The sequence below is a fragment of the Streptopelia decaocto genome, assembly GCF_964273445.1.
Source record: "Streptopelia decaocto genome assembly, chromosome: 2".
NCBI lineage: Eukaryota > Metazoa > Chordata > Aves > Columbiformes > Columbidae > Streptopelia > Streptopelia decaocto.
The window spans coordinates 4,995,872-5,014,846 of NC_138655.1; the positions used below are offsets into that span (position 1 = coordinate 4,995,872).

General features: G+C 44.7%; 1 protein-coding gene across 4 annotated transcripts in view; it reads left to right on the forward strand.

Moving 5' to 3' along the window:
• The window catches only part of PTK2 (protein tyrosine kinase 2), a 205,893-nt gene that overhangs the window by 41,851 nt on the left and 145,067 nt on the right, over positions 1–18,975 (forward strand). For 2 of the 4 annotated variants that reach the window (XM_082045902.1, XM_082045900.1), the window contains one exon: positions 1,134–1,160. Coding sequence is in view for 2 of the 4 variants with exons in the window: in XM_082045898.1 (XP_081902024.1) it covers positions 16,678–16,786 (109 nt within the window). In the remaining 2 variants the exon portion in view is untranslated. Of the gene's footprint in view, positions 1–1,133; positions 1,161–16,507; positions 16,787–18,975 lie in introns of those variants that run through there. The other 2 variants (XM_082045898.1, XM_082045899.1) reach the window with 1 other exon arrangement.

The window sequence follows — 18,975 nt, forward strand, 5'->3', positions numbered from 1 at the left end:
TTTAGTAGGCGGCCTTTATATTTCAGGTGTAATTCTCTCTGGTTTTCAAGTTCTATGACATTTTGCGGCCGCAAACACGGATTATAAATGAAATCAAGCATGATGGTGAGAGCGGGGCTAATAAATGGATTAAGCCTTGGTTGTTCTTCCAGGTAGCAAAGTAGTTGTCATCTGCTCTGATAATCTATGAGTCTGTTCCCGTTGCTCCACCTGTGGTTAAAGTTCATTTTCCATGTGGATTTTGTACCCAAGATGACAATTTTATTGCTCAGCGTTCTCCTTTTAACCAAATCACCGCAGACCTTTTGCGTAGGGTGAGCTCAGTTTTTTCACTCGTTTGTTTTACTAATTCTCCTTTCTTGTTCCCCCATACTCATATTTATGTGTCCTCAATCCTTATCCTTATAGACTTTAAGTCAAGTTCTTTCTTTGTGGCTTCTGGTCTCTGTTTTGAGCTGCGATCGACACCTCAAACCCCATTAGGATCGTGTGTATTGAGATGACAAGTGGACGTAGTAAAAGCCGGCAGAAGGAATATAATGAGTTATAGCTTATATAATTACCTATTTAGGAAAATTTCATGTATATGCATTCATACACGTCTTTCCTTAGGGTATAATTTTTAATAGGGTCTATTTAGACTCTGAGACAGTAATTCTTGTGAAGTTGGTTGCAGCTCAAGGGCGGCGTTGGCATTTACTATAAAAAAAGTGTCTCATGTGCATCCGTGACCAAAATCAGTTTCATCTTTTAATGTTATTTCATGCGTTCTGTACTTATCCATTTATAAGCCGCCTTTTCTCTAATAAAGAAAACATACAGTAACATCCTCTTCACGTGCAAAGGCTGACCCTGATGCTTTCAGCTCCGAAATGATGTAGGTGCCAATGGTGAAACCCGGATATAACGCTTAATTTGTGCTGCAGTAATTACACCCATTGCCTGGCAGTGGCATCTTTGTCCTTTCATTAACACAACCTTGTTAATGAACAGGGCAAGACGAGGAAAACGCTTTTGATTTGCGCATAATGTTCTTTATTAAACAAGTCCGGCCTTGTAGAGAAATGATTTGGCAAACGTGATATCGAAGTAATTTTTCCTTCTGTTTCTAATGTATTTCTTTATCATTACAGATATTTCAAGACTCTCCTTGCCAGCAGGTAAGCTCTCTTATTTCATTTCTGTCTTTCTATGACAACAGGCAGCTTTTTGAGACTTGTTGCAATATAGTCGTGCTTTTATATAATCAGAATATTGGTTCTTCTTGGCGCTGTCGTGGTTCTGAGTCGCGTGGGCGCGCGAGGTCAAAGCAAAAGCTATTGAGGTACAGGTCTTTTTGCCATTTAAATCATGTGTTTGGAGATGGGGACGAGGCAACAGATAGAAATATATGCAGTTGTTAAGTATGCGTGTGATATAGTTAATGCACGTGATAAGGGAGAATGGATTAATGTTGGCCAGTTGTTGGAGTATTAGCGGTGAATCAGATGTGGATGGGGGGAAGGAATCCCACCAAAAAAGAAAAGACATCTTAAAAAAAGACCTGATTTATAAAAATAGAACTTTTTGTTTATTGTTTGAGATATTTGGGGTTTAACCAAGTATGAAGTGTTATAGATTTGCTTGTGCCGTGGGCTCAATTGCATTGTAGAGCTCAGAATGATGATTTATTCTGTTCCCAATCTCTTATCCATCTCTCCACCATTTATAATGTGAGTTGTGGAATCATAATCGTAGCGCGTTTTTAGTGCTGGTTGAGCAAGTTTGGGGTTAGATGTTTATTATCAAATCTCCTGCCTTTTGTCTTTACTCTGCACTGGTCATTTTGCATATGTATCTCTTATTTTGTACCAAGATGTGCTTCATATCTGTCCACAAAATATCTTTTAAAAAGTGAGTATCTAAAGTATAACACTGCTTAATCAATGTGAACCTGCTCTGGAGGTGGTTGCTCTTTCCCATTTGCATCAAATGACAATTTCAATTAAAAGCTTGATAGGTCAGGTCTACTTGTTAAGTTTGGGTTTTGTTTTAAAATAAAGGATATTTATAATAATTTAAGTCAGGAAGGCAAGTACTTGTGGAGAATATTGGAAAAATGAGTGGCAAGAGAGGACAAAAATGAATGAGCACGATAGCAGATTTCACATCCCAATTCAAGACAAAAAGAGTCATGAGCACATTGGCTGATGGGATTAAAACTCCAAAGAAACTGGACAAACTGGAGAAATAGCCAAGATAACAAGATCTAACACATTTGAATAAAGATGAGGTTCAACATGAAGTTGAACAATGAGAACTCATACTTGCAATAAATGACTATATTGTCTTATTTTGCCTTCTGAAGAACTCTGTGGTTATTTCCCAGTGCCACTTTTACCAACAGACAATAGATGTCGCTGGAAATGTTCTCACTTTTGCCACCTGATTTTAGCGCCCTAGATTTGCATCATAATACAGGGGGAAGCTTTTGTGCCATTGAAGACTTTGCAGTAAGGAGGAGACCACTCAAAATACCATTTATTGTAGCGTCTTGTTTGAGATCGTATTATTATTATTGTATTGATATCCCAAGGTCATCCAGAACACTTGATTTTCAATTTGGTTTCATAGCAAAATCGTCTTAGTCGATGAGGTTGGTTGTTAAACCGTTAATGAGGAGGCTCATTAATGTGTATCACTGCTTTGAAATCTATGGGTAACTTGGTTTTGTATGCCCTTGTGATTGAGGCCGTGGATATGAGCACAGAGAATTTTTGGAATGCGAAACAATAGGGACTTGGAGGGCAAATTGCTAAAATATTCTCATTTCCAAGCGAGTTTTCCTCTATGTTGAGTTATTGTGAAACACGAGTGTGGTCACTGTATGGAGGAATGACAGACTTGTTTCTTTCGATAATTTAAATTTTGTTTGCACTGTTGGGATTAAAACCAGTCCCTCCTGGATTTTGTTACCCTCTGGATTTAAACCAGTTTAAGCATCTCACTGGCTTTTCTTTAGACTTGATCCTTTGTTCTGCATCCTGTAAGGCATAGAATTATTCATTACCAGAATCAAGAAATTGGGAAAAAGCAAAAAGTCATGTCAAAGAGTTGTACAAGATAGGGAGAGGAATCACAGAATCCCAGAATGTCAGGGGTTGGAAGGGACCTGGAAAGCTCATCCAGTGCAATCCCCCCATGGATCAGGAACACCCAGATGAGGTTACACAGGAAGGTGTCCAGGCGGGTTGGAATGTCTGCAGAGAAGGAGACTCCACAACCTCCCTGGGCAGCCTGGGCCAGGCTCTGCCACCCTCAACAGGAAGAATCACAGAATCACAGAATTGACTGGGTTGGAAAAGACCTCAGAGATCATCCAGTCCAACCCTTGGTCCAACTCCAGTCCATTGACTAGATCATGGCACTAAGTGCCATGGCCAATCTCAGTTTAAAAACCTCCAGGGCCGGTGAGTCCAGCACCTCCCTGGGCAGCCATTCCAATGCCTGACCACTCTCTCTGCACAGAATTGCTTTCTAATCTCCAGCCTCAATTTCCCCTGGCAGAGTTGAAGCCCATGGCCCCTTGTCCTATTGCTGACTGCCTGGGAGAAGAGACCAATCCCCACCTGGCTAGAACTGCCCTTCAGGTAGTTCTAGAGAGTGCTGAGCTCAGCTCTAAGCCTCCTCTTCTCCAGACTAAACAAGCCCAGCTCCCTCAGCCTCTCCCTATAGGTCTTATGTTCAAGTCCCTTCACCAGTCTTGTTGCTCTTCTCTTTTCTTCTCAAATTTAAGTGGAGCCTCTTGTGTTCCAGTTTGTACCCATTACCCCTTGTCCTATCATTGGTTGTCACCGAGAAGAGCCTGGCTTCATCCTCCTGACACTCACCCTTTCTATATCTGTAACCATGAATGAGGTCACCCCTCAGTGTCCTCTTGTCCAGCTCCAGAGCCCCAGCTCCCTCAGCCTTTCCTCACACGGGAGATGCTCCACTCCCTTCAGCATCTTTGTTGCCCTGCGCTGGACTCTCTCCAGCAGTTCCCTGTCCTGCTGGAACTGAGGGGCCACAACTGGACACAATATTCCAGGTGTGGTCTCCCCAGGGCAGAGCAGAGGGGCAGGAGAACCTCTCTGACCTACTGACCACCCCCTGCTAATCCACCCCAGGTACCATTGGCCTTCCTGGCCACAGGGCCACATAATTATGGTACATAAACGTTTTCTTTACTCCAGCCTGTGAGCGATATTCTGCCTGTGCCCATGCTGCGTTCACTCTAGATAAGATTAGTCCACAGAATTTCTGCTGATTTTTGTAACCTCTCCAACTCTTGCAGTCCTTTCAGCCCCGATGCAGAATTAGTGTAAGAGCTTTGTGTGCAGGTTTCTGTGACATCCACACCCCACATCAGTCTCCAGTCCAGTTATATTTGCATCCTACTGTGGAAACAACCAAAAGGAGCTTTGTTGGGTAGATGCTCGCCGTAGTATCTGCATATGGTAGTACCTGAGGTTTCCATAGGAGCAGCTAGAAGTTCGAGGAAGGGTGGGGACAAGAGTGTTATCAAAAGAAAGATTCTTAAAATCAAGTTGGATCTTGTGTAGTTGGTTTATTTAAAACATTAGAGTGTGGGTTTTGTTCTTTGGGAGCGGCTTGGGATCTTCTCCCAAAATACACAGAAGCTTGTTTGAAGTCGAACATCCCGGGCTGCAGTGAAACAAAAGGGAGAACATTGCGTGGCTGAACTTTTACCGACTACTTTGTTTAAGTTACACCTCAAATGACCTTAAATAAAAGGCTCTCTGAGTTTTCCTTTAGTTTATTTGTGCATCCCTGGCAGCCCTTAATGTATAGTTCAGCTACTCTGCTTGTATAGTTTGCTGATAACTTCGGGGGATCAATAATTTGAAGATGAAAAACCTCACAAGCTATTTTGTCAGGCACAAAGCTGATGTTCTTCAGGTTTTCATATACAAGGGTCAAACTTAAAAGAAGAAAAAGTCTATTCTTGTCGTGAGCACATTTTTCCTCAGGAGTTTATACTGACAAGGGGTCAGAATAACAGAGTTGGGGTGTTAAACACCCATTTGGGGGGCTGGAATTATGCTTGAGGTGGATGTGAAACTTCTTAAATTCTTAAGGAATGGTTTAATGGCACAAAGATGTTTTGCACGTTTTATCTTCATTCATTAATTATCCTTTTAAAAAATCTTTATTAGTCTCTATTCAGATTACTTGCTGGAATGTTTTCACGTGATTTGATTTCTTTTTGTGTGGCGATGTGTGATAATTCTTTCTGTAAAAGGCTTAATGTAGAGAAATATTGGAACTGCTTTTCCAGGATTAATGGACTTGGTTGTGATTCAGATTTACCTGATTTTTAAACCCAATCTATAGGCTGGGCCAGGGTATAAACACACGTGGTAGTGGTTGGTTTTGTGCTTATCCCGCAAATCCTGTACAAAGCCCCAGCAAAAGGATTGTATACATTAGTGGAAAACTTAAATGAGGAAAACTTAAAATGCAACTAACACATTATTGATTAGTATGGAAACTGCTGCTGACTTGTAACCGCCGAGAGGAGTAAAATGTGTTATTGGAACTTGAGGCGTTGTGAACTGAACGATACAAGGGTTGAGGTTCTGGAAACATCAATAGCTGATTTATTGATACTTTTATATAGAACTCCTTAAAGGAGGGTTTTCAGTAGAAATCTGAAGGGCATTAATCCCTTGGTTTAATGTCGCTGAGGGGGAAAGGGGATCTGTCCTCCTACCCCAAGGCAGAATTGACCAGATTTTAAGTCATTCCTTGAAGATGTTTAACCCCTTAAGATGGGAGTTTCACAATGGAAAGATTTTGACTCTGCTTTTGTTTCCGTGTACTTGAACTTCTCTACCACCAGCCGAGTAGACTTTGTTCTCCATATATCGATGGCAGGATAAAGCTTATAGTCTTCCTCTGTTTATGCATTCATGGCTTTTTGTCTCAGTCTCTTGTTCTCTTAAAAGCTTTAATACCGTGTCTTGGTTGAAATGCATCAAATGGGATTACAGAGACTAACGCCACAAGTTTTTGGAAGTCACGCTCGACAAGAAACGAGCTCTGGGGCCTGTCAAATGATGTTACGTGCCCACAGTGTTCCTGTGGTGTTCGATGTAGCTCATTCAGGCTGCCATCAGAAAGGTTGGTTTGGGTTTTTTTAGTGTTCTGCCTACCATTTGAAAATGTAGGATGCTTATTTAATTCCCCTGTCCCCAAAACTAACTTGAGCTTTATTTGGTGGGGAGCTCCTGGAAGCCTTTTTGAAACTAAGCAACACGTGCTTGTGTGTTCTGAACACTTTGCTGTCGCTCTGCGGGCATTTCCACAGGGAAACATGACTTGTTGAACGAAATGGCGCTGACAACAAGCTTGTATCGGAGGAACAAATGAAGGTGGTGGATTTTGCATCAAATAAAAGCTTTTGTGTTAGCTGAAGATGACCTTTGATTCCCATAACAGAAAATACCCAAGAATTGCTCCACAAAAGTTTATTGCTGGTGTCACGAAGGTGAAAGCTCTTGAGGAGTGAGTGTCCCTTCTTGGTTTGAAATGGGGTTGATTAAAGTGAACAGAGCTGAATTTGCGGTGATTTAGAGGCTCAGCTATGCTTGGACTCTAATAGAGCTTCTCCTAAACAAACCATCAAACTCTATTTATTGTTCTATCTCATGCAAGTTTTGAATACAAATGGTGCGAATTGGAGAGGCAAAGGGGCATTTGTGCCTATTTAACAATAATGTTTTAAATACACCAATGTTTGCTTGACAGGTGTGGCAGAGCGCAAACCCCGCTCTCTCCCCCTCCCTTCCTTCGATATGGAAGGGGTAGACCCATCTCCCTCTCTCTGCTGCTTGAGGCCGACAGCTTCTCTTGTTTGACCCCAGAGGCAGCTGGTCGGGGTCGTTAAGAGAAGGGAGCTGCTGGGTGCCCATGGCCAGTGTGGGGATGTTTGGAAGCTTCAGCGGCACCCACAGCCAGGGAGGGGGTGCAGAGAAGCTTCTGGAATGCCCACAGTCAGATCTGATCAGGCTATAAAACGGGACTCTCGTCGAGACTCGGCCCCTTGTGCGCGATCCATCGGAGTTACGAGCTGAGCCGCTGCCACCAGGAGCTGCTTTCCCCCCCTACTCGGGGATCGGAGACTCCACCTGCCTTGCCGCCACTGTGTGAGTAAAATTAACCCTCGCAGGATTGCGAGTGTATCTACTTTCCGTGCACATCTGCACGTGTATTTATACGTCCTGTGCACATTTGCACACGTACTTTCCACGCTCAATACGAGCACGTGTATAAATTAATCCTCGCACAGTTGCGAGTGTATTTTCCTCCCGTGCTTCCACACGAGCACGTGTAATATTCCGTGCACATCTGCACGTGTATTTCTCCTCGCAGGATTGCGAGTGTATTATAAATTAATCCTCACAGAATCTCGTGTGTACACTTTCCGTACTCACTACGAGTACGTGTATCCCTTAAATAATCCCACACCGTGTTCAGGCCAGTGTGGACTCTTCCCGGACTCAGGGCCGGCTCCAGCATTGTTTTGGTGAAGCCACGTGCATGCACACTGTAGACTTCCTGTTGTATTAGTTGCTGCCCCTTAATAATTCCCTCAACTGCTATCCGAACCTGTATTCAAGTCACTTTGGAGTGCTAAAACGCCGTTTCTCACCAGTTTCATAAAGTTGTTTTGGACCCTATTGTCCCTTAAACGAACCTCGAGGTGCCTCCGTGACAACAGGTTCCGCACAGAATTCGCTTGCTGAATAGAGCAGCCTTCATGTTTGTATTATGAAACTTTTAAAAGATGTTATGTGCAAATTAAATTGAAATTTTCTATTTTCTTAGAAGGATGTCAACACTGGCTTGTTGATTTGGTCTGTAACACTGAAACAGCTGTTTGTTTTAACCTGCAAGTGTTTACTTATAGGGGATTTATGCTCCGCTCATCCTTCACTAAGAAATATAATGGTAACTATTCTACCAGTACATTTTAAAATCTAAATGGAATAATTTGCATTATTGTGAGCTCATGGATTTTTTTTTTTATTCAGTTTGTAATTACGTTTAATGGTTTGAAATTCTGAGGAACTGCTGGTGTTATGTGTTTGGCGTAGCACTTGGTTTCTTCTGAGATGCAGTGATACATAAATCAGGCGCAAGTCTGAGTTGTAAACACCTTTTTAGCACCAAGTTTATTTGTAAGCTGTTGTTGTAACTTTGTATTCAGCATATGTAGGAGAATCATGGAATGGTTTGGGTTGGAAAGGACTTTCAAAGCTCATCCAGTGCCATTCCTGGTAAATTGTTTGGACCCTCTGTGGCTGCCCAGCTTTCTCACTTGCCTTTGTGTAACTGGTTACTCCATAGATGACAGAGAAAGCAACCGAGATGAACAGACACTTAAGAGACTTGCTGAACCACAGCAACTTCATTCTCCCATATCCCTCTTAGCAGATGGGACTAATTGTTTGTAGGTTACCCTTGAATTAATGGAGAGTGATTTAACATGCATCTATAAGGTCAACTGATGTACTCATGGATCCCCTCCACAGAACAAAAGGAATCATTGCAGGATGTGTTTCCTTTAAACAGCATCAAGGGGGTGGGTCATCCCCCTTCAGATACCTCTGCTGTGGTTACCTCCTAAATAGGTTTTCCCCATTAATAGAAGCAGTTTTATAAGGTCCAGAAGGGTTCTGATGACCATTCTGACCATTCTTTGTCTCCTCTTCCTCTTTCCCCCATCTGAGAAGGCTGAAGAGAAGCAATGCACATGGATAAGCACAGCGAGCTTGTCACAGCAAATTTATCGGACTTTATTTTGCAGTGAAACAAGAAGCAGAATGTGTAGGGTGCACTTTTTCTTGTCTTAGTTTTCTAGATCTACACAAAGCAGATTTGCTTTGAGCGCTGGAATTGAGTGGTGGAGGAGCTTCTCAAAGATGGCTTCATGGTCAATGGGGCAGAGTCCAGTTGAGGCCTGTATCCAGTGCAGTGCCTCAGGGGCAGTGCTGGGCCTGTACTATTCAATATATTCATCAATGATTTGGACGAGGGAATAGAGTGACTGTCAGCAAGTTTGCTGATGACACCAAGCTGGGAGGAGTGGCTGACACGGCAGAGGCTGTGCTGCCATCAGAGACCTGGACAGGATGGAGAGCTGGGCAGGAAAAATTGAATGAAATGTAACAAGGGCAAGTGTAGAGTCTTGAATCTGGGCAGAACAACCCCAGGTTCCAGTGTAAGTTGGGGAACGAGCTGTTGGAGAGCAGTGTAGGGGAAAGGGACCTGGGGGTCCTGGGGACAGCAGGGTGACCATGAGCCAGCACTGGGCCCTTGTGGCCAGGAAGGCCAATGGTACCTGGGGTGGATGAGAAGGGGGTGGTCAGTAGGTCAGAGAGGTTCTCCTGCCCCTCTGCTCTGCCCTGGGGAGACCACACCTGGAATATTGTGTCCAGTTGTGGCCCCTCAGTTCCAGAAGGACAGGGAACTGCTGGAGAGAGTCCAGCGCAGGGCAACCAAGATGCTGAAGGGAGTGGAGCATCTCCCGTGTGAGGAAAGGCTGAGGGAGCTGGGGCTCTGGAGCTTGGAGAAGAGGAGACTGAGGGGTGACCTCATTCATGGTTACAGATATATAAAGGGTGAGTGTCAGGAGGATGGAGCCAGGCTCTTCTCGGTGACAGCCAATGATAGGACAAGGGGCAATGGATTCAAACTGGAACACAGGAGGTTCCACTTAAATTTGAGAAGAAACTTCTTCCTGGTGAGGGTGGCAGAGCCTGGCCCAGGCTGCCCAGGGAGGTTGTGGAGTCTCCTTCTGTGCAGACATTCCAACCCGCCTGGACACCTTCCTGTGTAACCTCATCTGGGTGTTCCTGCTCCATGGGGGGATTGCACTGGATGAGCTTTCCAGGGCCCTTCCAACCCCTGACACTCTGTGATTCTGTGAGGACAGCAACTATTTTGTTGTCTGTGGTGTGTGGTTTTTTTTAAATAGCCAGGGACATGAAGAGGCAGAGGATTGGAATTGGTGCCCTAAGGAGGGAGTAATTTTAAACCATTCTCAGCTTTTATGCTTCTCTACAAAAAGTAGAAGGAAGGGAGTGGGAGAATACAAGTGGGTTAGTCCACCCACAAGAAAATCTGCTACGACTTTCACGCCTGAGAATAAATACAACCCATATGGTTTGAAAAAATGACTAGTCATTATTTATGAAATAATAAAAATAAGGCTAACTTAGTAGTCCTTGTAACTTGTTGTCTTAGCAGCACGGGCTGGGAGGCTGCGTGTTGTTGGATGTCAGAGAATCCTTTGGGAAATTCCATTAACACCACGTTCCTCCTGCTCCGTTTCCCTTCCTCATATTTCTACTACCAAGAGGTTGAGATTTGAAAAGTAATTAATTCTATCAATCACTATTTTAAAATGTAGTTCAGAGGACGAAGAGGATAATGAGGTGACCGTGGGCAAGAAGGTGAGGAAATGTTGCTTGAAAACTCTGCGCTTTTCAGGAGCACCCTACATGAATTCTACTCCTAAAGCTCACCAAATGGAGGAAGGTAACAATAAATTGGGTATTGGGTTAAATTTATGCCAGAAGACAGAGATCCAAAGCAGTTTATATTCTAGAAGGAACTGATGTTGTGATACTGGTGTCTTTTTCTGGCCGGTTGAAGCACCGTAGTGTAAATCTTGCACTGGATTTTCTTCTCTTTCTGGCTATTGAGCGGGTCTGTCGTACTCATTCCAATCTCAGGCTTTCTCTGAGCAAGAAATCTTAAAGCAAATACCACTAAGAAGTCCAAAATGAAGACTAAAATAATGAATCCCAATTTATCATTTGATTGATGGGAGCTTCACCAAAACCCCTTAGCTTAGGGCAGCGGATATTACTGGTAGTTTCCTTGGCCTTTTTTAAGTTGATTCTCTAACGTTTATTTCCTAAATCATCTTTCCTTCAGGAGAAGAATGGCCTAATCTTATCTAGAGTGGGGAATTTGAGTTTATTTGTATTGCAAAGAGTCAAATTAATTCATGGAGACGATGTTGCTTCTTGGTTGTATTGAGTTATTTCTGTCGGAGAAATGAGTTTGGATTCTGACACTCCAAGTAAAGGGTCTTTGAGGACAGGGATGATGGATGTAGAGACCAGGTAATCCAAGGCAGAGTTCCAAGGCAGGCTTAGCAAACCTGAGCTTAGCCTAAGGTAGAATTCAGGAGCCATAATTCCACATTTGATAGCATAGATTTCAATAGGAGATGTTTGTTTGACTCTGGTTAAAGGGAAACTTAGGGCAGATAATCTTTTCCCCTCTTAAATATTACCAAATGCACACAAAATAATTATAGTCATTAAAAAAGAACCATCAAGAACAAGCTTAAGGGAATGAAGATTAATGAAGAGGACAGTACAGTTTCATTATTTGGAGAGTGTGTATTTTGAAAATACACATGCTTGTTCTTCAGCATCAAGTGACTACCAGGGGGATAAACAGTAACCCATGAAGTGGAGAAGATATGAACGATCAAGTCCAAAATAATAATAATGATGATGATGTGATTGCTGTGCCCAGGGCTGTACCTCTTAATTTTTGTCCTAACGAGTAAACGGGCTCTTCCCCGTCTCTTCCCCGTCTCTTCCCCGTCTCTTCCCCGTCTCTTCCCCGTCTCTTCCCCCTCTCTTCCCTCTCTTCCCCCTCTTCCCCGTCTCTTCCCCGTCTCTTCCCCGTCTCTTCCCCCGTCTCTTCCCCGTCTCTTCCGTCTCTTCCCCCTCTCTTCCCCCTCTCTTCCCCCTCTCTTCCCCCTCTCTTCCCCCTCTCTTCCCCCTCTCTTCCCCCTCTTCCCCGTCTCTTCCCCCTCTCTTCCCCATCTCTTCCCCTGTCTCTTCCCCCTCTCTTCCCCGTCTCTTCCCCGTCTCTTCCCCGTCTCTTCCCCCTCTCTTCCCCGTCTCTTCCCCTTCTCTTCGCCCCCTCGAGATCTCTGCTGCTGGTGTGTCCATCTGGTAGCTGAGAAGTTGCAGAAGAGACACTGAAAACCCACATCTTTACTGTGCTGTCAAACGCTGTTTTGATCCCAATCTGCTTTCTTCCCCAAGTTTCCGAATGCTGAGGCTGGTTTCTCAGGGCAGTGGAAGTTGCGCCAGTATGATGGGTTTGTCCTGTTCCCCTTCTCAGCGCTTGAGCTCATCTGATCAAAATTTGACGGAGAGAGATATTAACTGACGTGAAAATAATGGGTTGAATAGCGGAGAGATGCGAGCGCTGCCGTTCCCTGAGAAACCGGAGTCGGCTCCGCCGCCGGGATCCCTGAGACCCCCCGGGAGCTCCGTCTGCAGCCGTAACCCCAGAGCTGTCCCGGTTCATCTCCCAGCCCTTCGAGATCTTTGTGTGGATAAGCATGAGTGGAAAAAATTATACAGCCTTTTATGTGCCTCCCCGTCGTACAAAACCCTTGTTTAACCCTTTATTCCGCGCGGCTTTGTGATTTTTGCAGTCGGCTTCACTCGGAGGCGGGATCAGCCCTGCAGGCACAATTAAAACCAAAACGGGATGCCTCGATATAATTCAAAAGCTTCTGATATTTATATTCCAAAAAGCTGATGCTGATACTTAGTAGTCTTTAAAACCAGGCTGAAATGGAGCAACTAAAGTCGTGGTCACAGTAGCAAAGTCTTGACTTGAATTTCCATGGAGGCAAAATGCCGTTTCTTAGCTGAGGACCTTGACCTGTCTGTTGTTATTGGGGTAACCCGAGTCTTTTGTGGTTCAAATGTGAGTTTTAGGAAAGCGGCCAATGCTTCTGCATGTTCTTAGTAGAAATTAACCCATTTTTCTTTAAATAATTTTTATTTTTTTAGAATTTTATTTGATGGCGGTTGGCATCCTGGCTTACCCAGCGAGTGCTGCGCAGATACTATCGGGGTATGTTGGCGTACGCATCTTACACAAGGACAAACATCCCCATTCCTAATTCCTGACAGACCATCCTCACCTCGTGAATGTTATAATCTGATTGGCATTACACGAAAGAGATTATTTTACATAAATGGTTCTCAGATACCTCCTTGATGAGCAGTATTTTGAACACAAGACCTGTGGGGAGAGGCTGAGGGAGCTGGGCTTGTTTAGTCTGGAGAAGAGGAGGCTTAGAGCTGAGCTCAGCACTCTCTAGAACTACCTGAAGGGCAGTTCTAGCCAGGTGGGGATTGGTCTCTTCTCCCAGGCAGTCAGCAATAGGACAAGGGGCCATGGGCTTCAACTCTGCCAGGGGAAATTGAGGCTGGAGATTAGAAAGCAATTCTGTGCAGAGAGAGTGGTCAGGCATTGGAATGGCTGCCCAGGGAGGTGCTGGACTCACCGGCCCTGGAGGTTTTTAAACTGAGATTGGCCATGGCACTTAGTGCCATGATCTAGTCAATGGACTGGAGTTGGACTAAGGGTTGGACTGGATGATCTCTGAGGTCTTTTCCAACCCAGTCAATTCTGTGATTTAGAAAATGTTGCTAATACTTGGTATTATACTAGAGACATATTGAACCTCTCCAGTTGTTTTGTGTGTGTGTGTGAGTGTTCATGTTTTACTTTGTCCCTTCTGCTCTATCCCTGTTCCCCTTCCCCCCTACAACCAAAAGTTTGGGGTTTCTGACTTTGTCCATAACACAAATTTTATGCTTTTGGGTTTTTTTTGGTACAGAAATATCCATCATGTTATTTGACAGAAGGGAATGAATACAACATTTTCTCGTGTTAGTAGCACTTTGTTTTCAGCTTCATTTTGTAGCCCGATATTACAACAAGTGTGTCCTTGAGGAGAAGGATTGTAACACTCCTACCATTGTAAGGACAGATGTGATGAGCAGGCTGTAACTCTCGACACCTGGACTGATCATCTCCATTAGTCTCATCTATTAAAAGTATAAGGAAAAATACGAGTCCACACATTCTGTTTATTAAAATTCTCGGCAATGCGCTTAACAGTTGATATTTAAGGGGTTTTGTGCTTCTGAATGAAACTTAGTTTACACACCCCACCATTTTTACTGCGTTTTTTTTTAAGCTGCTTCTCTGCAAAGTGCTTTATTTTTATGGGCTTTTTATATTTCAGACCCTAAAGCACAAACCAACTAAAGAACAGCTAAAGAAGTATCTATCTGCCTTTTTTGTAACGGAACAAGGCCGACTGGCTCAAGGTCACTGAGGAACCCTGTGTTTAATAAATAATAAAGTTACAAAAAAGGCAGTTTTCCTGCACTGAGAGCCGCAGCTTGAACCAGAGAGACACTTACCCTGTGCCTCTGCATCTTCTGTAGACGCACAAATACAATAATTTGCCTTCTAAATATTACTGTAACAATCCTACAACGTGTTTCGCTTTGTTATTGGGGGTAAATAGCCCCGACCTTGGTGCTTGGCCGTATTGCACTTGAGGGCTTTGCAAACTTTAGCGTGGGGGGGAGGACGGGGAGGACACATCCAGGCACGTCTTGAGTTCCCTTCGGCTTTTCCGCAGCCCCAGCAAGATCTTTGTGCCTGAGCAGTGATGCAGAACATCTCATGGGCCTGGTTGTGGCCCCATCGCCGTCTCCTTTTTGTTGTTCCCCCCCACCCTCCCCGCTTACTGAATATTTGTTCTTTAAATATAGAAGCAACGCTTTAAAATGAAATTTAAAAATTAAGCAACTATATTTATCAAGAGTTCTGACATACACCCCCTTGTTCCACATGGAGATGAAGACGGCTGTGTTTTAGTAAAGCATGGTAATTAAACATATGCTGCAGACGAGCGCGTGCTGCTACAAGTAGGCAGAGAGGGTGAGTTGAAAGCTGCTGGCTTTAGATTAATTCCCTTTTGGATATAGGCTTGGATAAGCCTTCTGCTTTACTGCTGGGAGCGAGAAAAGATTACCGTAGAATATTTAAAAAGCTTGAGTGATCAGTGCGAGTCTTGTCCCTGTTGATTTTTTTAAATCCATATTTTAGCTGAATCCGTTTATAATTTTGGGGGAGTCTTTTGCTAGGAGTAAAATCAGTATTTTCGTTGTTTCTTTATTATTTCTTTATTCTCTTGCTGCCTGAATTTTTGTTTATGAACATGCGCTTTTGCAATGGTTATGCTCACTTTTTAAAAGGAAAAAAGTCTTGAGAGCAGTTCAGATGTTACGTGCTGCGAAGTTACGCAGCAAATGGCGTGTATGTGTGTGCCGACCTTTGCCTTCTGGTCGCAAGTACATAAAAAACGGGGGTTCAGAGGAAGATTGGATGTGCTACTGGGTAATTACCAGCGTAGGCGGCGATATTTGCTCTTTATTTAAGGCGAAGGGCCACGACCAGGGTTGTTTCATCGATAATCTTGTTGGTGTGAGGTGGAGCAGGTGGTGATGTTGGGTCTAACCCCGATTCCTGCTGGAGTTCGTGGGAAATTCTCCTGCCCTCGGTACCATAAGGACAGGGAACTGCTGGAGAGAGTCCAGCGCAGGGCAACAAAGATGCTGAAGGGAGTGGAGCATCTCCCGTGTGAGGAAAGGCTGAGGGAGCTGGGGCTCTGGAGCTGGACAAGAGGAGACTGAGGGGTGACCTCATTCATGGTTACAGATATATAAAGGGTGAGTGTCAGGAGGATGGAGCCAGGCTCTTCTCGGTGACAACCAGTGACAGGACAAGGGGTAATGGGTACAAACTGGAACACAGGAGGTTCCACTTAAATTTGAGAAGAAACTTCTTCCTGGTGAGGGTGGCAGAGCCTGGCCCAGGCTGCCCAGGGAGGTTGTGGAGTCTCCTTCTGTGCAGACATTCCAACCCGCCTGGACACCTTCCTGTGTAACCTCATCTGGGTGTTCCTGCTCCATGGGGGAATTGCACTGGATGAGCTTTCCAGGTCCCTTCCAACCCCTGACATTCTGGGATTCTTTTAGGGTGTAATTTTTGTTTGGTACAGCCATGTGTAAGTACAGATGTAAAATACATAGAAGAGATGCTGAAATTTGAAGTGCTCGCTTGAAGGTGTGTTGTGGTGAGAAGGTTCCGAATCCAGAGGGTGCTGGACACCTGGGACAGGTTTTTCCAGGGAGGTGTCACGGCCCCAAGCCTGACAGTGTTCAGGAAGAGACTGGACAATGTCCTGAGACACACGGTGTGAACTGTGGGGTTGTCCTGTGCAGGGGCAGGGGTTGGACTCGATGATCTAGTGGGTCCCTTCACTCAGGCCATTCTGTGAGTCACCGGGGCTATTCAGTGAGTGGGTGTCATTGTGCCGAGGGCGGGGGAAGCGCATCCCCGGCCACGACCCGGCTCAGCCTTGATTTGCAGCTCAAGTCTCTTTTGAGCAGCGGCTGTCAGCTCGGTAAACAGGAGGCCGCCGGGTGAATGGAACAGAAGGGGGGAGATTAGCATATTAATGCGGCTAATCGCCTCCCCTCCCCGTTCCCCGCCTTCCCCTCGCCGCTCTGCCCTCCCCTCAGCTCCCCGGGGAGGGAGCGGCGGGAGAGGATGAGGCGGCAGCGCGGGCTCCTCCCGCCTCCCGCCCGGCCGCGGGTTCGCGGCCCCGCCGCCCCCGCCGGCAGGTGAAGGGTTGCGGTTCTGCTCCCTGCTCGGGGATCGAGCACACGCTGCTGGGGCGTCGAACCGGGACGCTGCTACCGCCACTGGAGCTCTATGTGTGTGTGGCTGCTGGAGGGGCCCGGCCGGCAGGGCCCGGAGCCCGCAGGTGCTGCCTGGATGGAGAGGAGCGGCTGTAGCCCCTTCCCGATGTGCTGGGCTAAAGGTACACAGACCTTTATATATATATATATTTCTCTCCCACCGTCTCTTAATTCAATGTTTACCACCTGTGGGTCTGTAGGTTTGGTTTTGTTTTTCCCTATCAAAAAGCAAAGCTGGGAAATACAATATTTCTATTCCGATGGTGCGCTGGTGATGCGGAACAGTCAGAGGATCTTCTTTCTCCTGACAGCTGCAATGCCTTTCGAAATTATTTGTTCTTTCGTTTCAAATCTTCCTGAAAATCAAAGAGCACTCGGGCTGTTGTTGCTCCCACTGATGTGAGGATCTGAGGGCTTTGTTTTTGATCTTTGTGTGTTTAAAACCACTGCAGGTTTAATTCTGCTTTCCCTTACCTTTTGGAAGAAGTAGTTTGGAAGTGGTTGATGGTGGGTGGTGTTTATAGTGGGGAACTAACATCTTTTTACTTGATGTCTCAGAAGTTGCCCCCCCATTCACCGCCCCCAAAGAGACAATAACCACCCACAACACATGGACTTATTTGACGTGAAATAGAGGCTTAGTAATAATTAGATGGAAACGCAAAACTCATTCACGTGATTATTTTAACTCGCGTCCCAAGACGTTTCTAATATTATAAATATCCCAAAGGTATTTACCCTGTTTGTTGTTACGTTGGTGTGGGTGAGAGCGTGTACATAAAGATGCGGCCCAGGGATAATGCTTGAAATTGTATTAGCCAAAGAATCAAATCTTCCTTAGATGGAAAACAGCTGCGAAAGGTTGAGCGTTGCTGATCGTAAGCATAACTTTCCTCGTGTTCACTTTCATTTCAATGTACTTTCTTTTTTGGAAGAGGAACCGGCAGCAGAGTTTGAGTCACCGAAATGTTGGATCACAGACAGGGGCAGAAGTTCAGGGGACTCGGATCAGGACCAGGAGCTGGTAGATGCAGCTGATGATCAGTTATCTTAGGAAAAAAAAACAGTGAATTTATTTAGATTTTTAGTGTCTTGTTATTTGGAGCACAAAGGAGCATTTAACACTTTGTTTTGTGCTTTTTGTACCTTGCTGAACCGCTCGGGCTGAACTAGAGTTTGCCACACACCGAGACATTATAGCAGCACATATAGTAGAAATCACTTAAAAAGAAGAAATCGCAGAGCTTGAGCACCACAGTTGATAATATCTGATGAAGTTCAGTATCTGTCAGCTCACTGGGGAATAATACTTAATAAAACAGTAACAGCAGCTGGAAGCAAAGCTAAAACAAAGCTTTGCTTTTAGTAAAACTCATTTACCAGGAAGGGGTGACGGTGACGCCTGTTTCTGTGGGGCATAGTCTGGGTAGCAAAACTATTGGATGAAATTGGGGTTCAGCTCCTTTTTGGGCTCTTCTGAAGGGACTTCTCAGAGGGTAACTTTCAAAAATAGGGAAGAAAAAGCAAGAAAAGGGAAGATGGCTCATCCAGCCTCCTCTGTCCCGGACCAGAGAACAGCTACGTAATCTCTTTTTATTCCCGTTGGGGGGAGAAGGGGACACGGGGAGTTGCATAAGAGGACAAAGGCACCAGCAGCTCCGCAGCTGCCAATTGTGGTGATTTCGAGAAAAAAGCCGCATCTCAGCCTCCCGAAAAAGAAGAAAAATAGGGCAGATGAGAAATAGCTCGTGCTATATTTGTCGTTGAACGGTGGCCGGTCCTTAGTCGATGAATACTCCGTATACCGCTCGCCAGCTTAACCTTAGGGAAATGAAACGGCTCTGGCCTACTTTGATAAGGGCTGTGAGATATCTGCAGTCAAAGAAAGGTAATATATTAATGAGAGAAACGCTCTGGATGGCTTTATTCTGGCTCTTGGGGGTTTTCTGTTAAAGCTTCATGTTACCTGCAGCAAAAACTGGTAAAACTTCTTGAATTATTTGGAAATATCTTAAAGTGTGATCTTGGTGTATGTTTTCTTGTCTATAACGGTGCTGTTCTCTATTTGAATGTGACAGATTGAGCTGCTGCGTTCTTGGGAAACGCTTTGGGATATTTCAATGAGCTCGTGTTCACGTATAAGATTTGCTTTCTTTATAAAGTATTCCTATAAGCTCTATATGATACAAGCTAGATTTTTGCCTCCTTAATGCTAAAGTCAGTCCTAAAGTAATGTTGCTGAACTCGGTAATTTAGTCTGGATCTGCATACTGTAGATTTGAGACTATTTTCAGTGTCAAATGAAAGTGTG